This window comes from Polypterus senegalus, chromosome 2 (assembly GCF_016835505.1).
Source record: "Polypterus senegalus isolate Bchr_013 chromosome 2, ASM1683550v1, whole genome shotgun sequence".
In the NCBI taxonomy this organism is placed as follows: domain Eukaryota; kingdom Metazoa; phylum Chordata; class Cladistia; order Polypteriformes; family Polypteridae; genus Polypterus; species Polypterus senegalus.
This window is the reverse complement of record NC_053155.1, coordinates 301,818,672-301,824,671: the sequence shown is the minus strand read 5'-3', so window position 1 is coordinate 301,824,671 and position 6,000 is coordinate 301,818,672. Positions and strand designations below refer to the sequence as shown.

Sequence of the window (6,000 nt, the reverse complement as noted above, 5' to 3'; positions counted from 1 at the left end):
TTTTTTTTCTTCTCCTCAGCAGCAGCCTGCATGAGGGAATATTCTAATGGCACAATTACAGATGCACTATCAAAAATAGGAATTTGAATTTGACTAACCGAGCCCAGTGTAGGGCGTCATCTTATTACCTTATCTTATTTACCATACAGGAATCCACTTGCTTGCTCACTTGCTCTTATCATGCCACCTTTTTTACGGCTCTGAACACCCGCCGCGTTTATCTGCTACCCGCCAGACTCAGCACCAAATCTGAGTGCTTCCATGAAGATAACTGTGCCCCATTCAACATCTGTGTGACAAATACGTATCAATACACAAAGTGTCAATATCTGATTTTAAAGGAAGTACATGTAAACACGTCAGAGACAGGAAATCACTGCGATTCTCTGGGATTTTCTTTCTCTATTTAAGACAGAAAAGTTAAAACAAAAAAATGAACAAAAAATATAATGTGTGCTAATTCGTATCCCTAAAGAGAATTAAAAAGTGTTTTGTACAGTTAATATTTCAACAAAAACAATGTAAATTAATAAACATAAAAGCTTTAATTGTAGTACATAAACAATAGCAACTAAAATAAAACAAATGACAAAAAAAGGGAGATGGCAGAATTACAGTTCTAGTGAAAAAAAAACAAAAGAAGGTCTAAGAAAAACTCGCCTCTGCTTCTTGTTATGTATGCAGACATTCTACGAAGGTCAGGAGTCAGACAAGTTGATTCCAGGATACGCGTGAGACGTGAGAGATGAAGGATTTCAAGAGACAGGACTCAGTGGGACTAATTCTGAGAAACAAGCTCACGATACACATTAAGGCTTACACCACCTGAAGTGTCCTATTGTTTCACAAGTACAACATGCAGTCAAATGATTTATACAAGGTGCAAAGTACTCTTTTTTTTTTTGTTTTGTTTTAATCAAGGGAGTCTTCAAAAATCTTGTGCTAAACTTATAGTTTGGATTGAAGCAGCTAAATGAAAGTTTAAACAGCATTTTGAAGCCCCTGGCACAGCCTCCTAACAAACAGGTCCAAGTTTCTTACAAAAATAGAGGAAATGTTACTTTCACTTTTACAATTCAACACATTCTGGACTTCAATGATTGGAAAGTGCTAAGTAAAGTATTTTGCAATACATTATTATTATTATTTTACAGATTCATTTCTTAGGTCCTCTGTTTTTAAAGTAACAGAAATCCCATGCTGGCACTTTAAGAAAAGCTAGTCAAATTTCACGGCCGTACTGCTTCCATCATGAATGAAAACAGGACGTCTTCCTTTCTGTCAACCAAAAAAAAGGGCCAAATGATTAGGCCCTTGGAAATGGCTACACTTGCGGACTTAGTTTAGAGTTCAGACCGGAGTCGAGCGTGTACAGCTATATCGGACTACGAGTTTGTGCCGACAAGCTGCAGTTCACTAGAATTTGGGTTGCAGATCAAGACGACTAGTAGAATCCAAGACTACTAATGCAAATGCCCTTCTTACACAACTGTGGCTTCTCCCGGCTAACTGTCAGCTTTTATTGTGAGTCTGTAACCACTAAAACTCACACACATGGCAGGAAACATGACGGAAGTAAGACGGAGCATTGTGTGCCACTGTTGTATTAAAAGCAATAGAAATCATATCACAGTACAATATCATTAAAAGGAACAGGGTGGATTAGGGGTGCAGAGATGATGGGACAAGATTTAGGCATATCATTTGCCAGTTGCTGGCAGGCTCATCACTTAATAACAAAGTATTGGATGACGAAGGCAATCAGAATGGATATGATAGCAAATAGCACAAGAATTACTGCCGCACACTGCTCGTCGCTCAGAGTGCTTTTTGTCCTTGTGACTTCCACAGTGTTTTTATGGGTGCCGGCAGGCGGTTCAGTCTTCTGAGATGAGAGTATCACTGTGGCACTATAAGGCCCAATGAGGTCCTGATTACCCTGAGGGTTTTGGCACTGTCGAATGGCGCATACTCGGAAGCGATGTTCACAATTGGCCTGAAGCCCTGAAGCATGAAACGAGGTGGCTGGTCCTTTATAAATCTGGAAAAACAAGAGAATAAAATGAACATCTTAGCCAGGCCTAAAGTCAAAGAATGACAGCTGACACTCAATATATTTGACACTATAATAAACAGCAAGGTCATTGTAATGAAAACGTAGTCACTTTTTCAAGATGGCAAGCCTTATGCCACGCATACATTGTTCAACTTTTTGAAATCGTGGTCAGAAACGATCGAGTCAATAAACTGTACAAGCACGTTCAGTCCGACTGACATGCCACCACGACACAAAGTGTACAAGGCCCCAATGGAAGGCCTAACCCACTGGCATTCTGCAATATGGCCACAGGCTTCTCAAAATACCAACAAAGAAAAGAGCTGTGCTGCTGGCTCTTAGAAAAAGAAAAGAAAAAGGTGTAACTGGACACGTGGATGGATGGGAACACACAACATTTACAGTCAATTTTACAGAATGAATTGGATATACAGTATGAAATACAGACAAGTTTGTTGGTAGATCTCCACAAAAAAATAAGAACCCAGAATTGTCTCTGAAATAAACTGAAATTGACAAAAGTCATTGGCACCCATCATTGTTTACTACAAATTTAGCAAAAATCAGACTTTGCTTTAGAGTTTGGATTCAAAAGAATATTTAAAAAAATAACACAAAAGAAAATGGCATGGACGTAAATGATGGGATCCTTAACGTACTGTAATATTACCTATGTGGCGGATGGCCGGGGCAGCCAGCATATCCAGAGCGTTACCTCCAGCGCAGCACTAAATGGCAGCCCACCTGGGTTGCAGCAGTGCCTAGGACTCCTGCAAGAATTCATAGGAGTTGGAGTTTGGTGAAGCCCTGTTGGGATCCGTGGGCGCTGCCAGGGGGTGCTGAAAGTGTTACCGGAAATAGATAATCAAGTACCTGGAGCACATCCAGGTGCATTATAAAAGAAGCCTGCAGTCACTAATAACCGGAGCCAGAGTCGGGTGGTGGAGAACGAAGCTTAAAGAGGAGGAGTGGAGGAGAAAGAAAGGAGTGAGAAAAGGTGAATATTTGTGTTTAAATGTGCTGTATTTGTGCTTGGGACTGTGTATTAGACTTGTGGGGAAAGGGGAAGGTGTTTCCCACAAGGGAAAAGAAAAATAAAAAGCCCTGTGCGCTTTGAAGGTGTGCCTCTGTGTCGGGTTGGGGTGGTGGTGCCTGCCCACCTTAGAGGTCCACACCTAATATGTACAACCTTTAAAGGCAATCACTGCAAACAAGCGATTTGTGGAGCTCTCTTTGAGACTTCTGTACCTGTCCACGGATCATATGGCTCAGTCATCCTGAGCAAACTACTTCAGTTGTGTCAGGTTTGAAGGGGAATTTCTCCAGACTGCATGTTTCAGTTCTTTCCATAGATGTCCCATAGGATTCAAATCAGGGCTCACAGAAGGCTGCTTCATAATAGTCCAATGATTTTGTTTTTAGCTAGTTTAAGATGCTGTTAGCTGTGTGATTTTGGGTTATTATTCTGTTGTAGGATCCATGACCTGCGACTGAGACACAGCTTTCTGACATTGGGCAGTATGTTTCACTCCAGAATGTCTTGAGATTTCATTGTTCCCTGCACCGACTCAAGGCCAGATGCAGCAAAACAGCCTGAAAACATAAGTGAGCCTCCTCTATGATTCACAGTAGTTATGCTGTTCTTTACTTTGAAAGATTCATTTTCCCTTCTGTGGACACAGAGCTGATGTGACTCACCAAAAAGCTCCACTTTTGGCTCGTCTAGCCAAAGGACATTCTCCCAAAGTATTGTGTCTATTTTTGCAAAATCTGGTCTGGCTTCTTTATGTTTTTGTTTTAACAGTGGAGTCCTCCCGAGTATTCTTCCATCGAGCCAAATGTCACTCAAAAATCAGTGGGTGTTGTGATCAGACATTGAAGGGTTCAGCTAGTATCTCTTTGAATACTGTCTTTGGTTTTTTGCCTACAATTCTCTGTTCTATTGTCCTCTTTCGGCCATGACCACGGAGGTTGGCTACCGTCCCATGGACCTTAAACTTCTTAATATTTGCAATGGTTGTCACAGGAACATCAAGCTGCTTGGAGATGGTCTGCCTGCCTTTGCCTTTAACATGCTGGTTTATAATTATCTTACTTATCTCCTCAGAAAACTCTCTTCTTTGCACTCTCTGGTCCATGTTCAGTGTGGGACACACGATGATACCAAGCAGCAGAGCAACAACTTTTCTCCATATAAATCAGCTGAATGACCGATTGCACTATTGAAGACATGTGTGCTTCCAATTTAAAATAAATCCAATTATTTATGATCTTTTGTAAGGGTACCAACAAATGCATCTGGGTTATTTTTGAATATCTTTGTAGAATAAGCAACACTTGATCTCTTGTCATTAAGTATAGCAAAGCAAGTGTGACATGTCAAAGGTATGCAGGTATACAAGAGACCATGACTTTTCATGTAATCACTTTTCAGGAGGCATACAGCACTTTCTCAATGAGATGTAAGGAGACCAACAAATTTGTCCACGTCTGATATATAATTTACTATCATGTATGTTTATTTTAGGTTCTTTCAGTAAACATTTCTGAAGATATTTTGTCATTTAGTTGTATGTATGTTGCTATTTGATTTTTAGCTTTCTGAAATCAAAAAAAGGTTAAAATGAACATGACAAATGCAGTATTCAATGCAACTTTACATCACATAGGCACGAGTTTTACTGCCAGAGCTTGGTTAACCCGGTCACCATGTTCTCTGTCCAGCAATGCGCTCCCTATGTGCCATGTCTGTTGTTATCAATGTTACCAGATGCACACTCACTTGTGGTCACTGCACAATGAATGTCATCATTTGATGGTGACTTCAGAAAATCAGCTTTGTTGTGATCTGCAATGATCTATGGGGGGAAGTGATATTAAGTGTTATGTTCATCAGCTCACAATTACCTCTTCATCTCTGATATAACAGAAATTCTTCCAGATCGTACAACAGCCCAATCGTAAGAAGCAATCGGGCATCACATCCCCTTCTCATGCTGCACATGAGAAGATGGTCGATGAGGCTTAAATCTGGGCCAACTCCGAAAATCAGCTGTAAACTGGGCTTAAAATGAGGCTAAAATGCAGAGTGTTATGTCTGGCTTTACACTATAATTAAAAATCTTGTACCGTTGCAGAAAGTAGAAGACGGTAGGAACAACAAATTACAAAGACATCAGTTATTTTTAGAAAAGACACTGCAGGCAAAATAAAGGCCAAGTCATTTTTTAACTGACAAAAACATACTGAAATTGTACAAAAGAAAGCAAATGTTACAAACACAATATCTGGTTACCTAACCTAAAGCTTAATTTGTGAGCAAAAGCTATCAGTCCACACACTGCAATCTTCACAAAAGGCAGATACTCCAGGAAGGATTTTTTAAATAAATTAATCAAATTGTACTTGTGAAGAAAAGCAGATAATTTCAGATTAATTGCTTTCGGTAGTCATGAACCATCTAACTAGTTAGTCAAATCACCTGGAATAAACCAGATTAAATTTTATTCAATCAAATGTGATTAATCTCAATGAACATAAAGCATTAGATGCTTTATTTCTTACAGCAAAATAAGATTAAGTCAATAGTTTTTAAAATGTTTGCTCTAAAAGCAGAAACTGGATGTCTATAAATTGGAGAATATCAGTCAGATTGGAAACTCAAGGCTAATGCACACACTTATGGGATAACACACTGTTACCATCCAGAGCTGCTTCCTTACAGCTCTGACAACAATGCAGTGTTTAAAAGAATAATACTGAAAGTGACATGTAGGCATTATGAAAACCAAACAATACACAAAACTGTTACCATGTTTTAAATTATGGAATATATAGATTACAGAGAAAAAAAGAACTAATATACATAAAGAACACTGGGCATCATGTTTACCCAGTTAATTTCTCTTCAAAAATCTTACACCTGACAAGGACATACTGTGCCC

At 39.3% G+C, this 6,000-nt stretch overlaps 1 protein-coding gene across 2 annotated transcripts in view; it reads right to left on the bottom strand.

The window, feature by feature from the left end:
• Window positions 1-203: 203 nt before the first annotated feature.
• The window catches only part of fndc3a (fibronectin type III domain containing 3A), a 378,322-nt gene continuing 372,525 nt past the window's right edge, over window positions 204-6,000 (bottom strand). For both annotated transcript variants that reach the window (XM_039745857.1, XM_039745858.1), the window contains one exon: window positions 204-2,041. In XM_039745857.1, coding sequence (XP_039601791.1) covers window positions 1,727-2,041 — 315 coding nt within the window. In that variant the 3' untranslated portion in view covers window positions 204-1,726. The remainder of the gene's footprint in view (window positions 2,042-6,000) is intronic.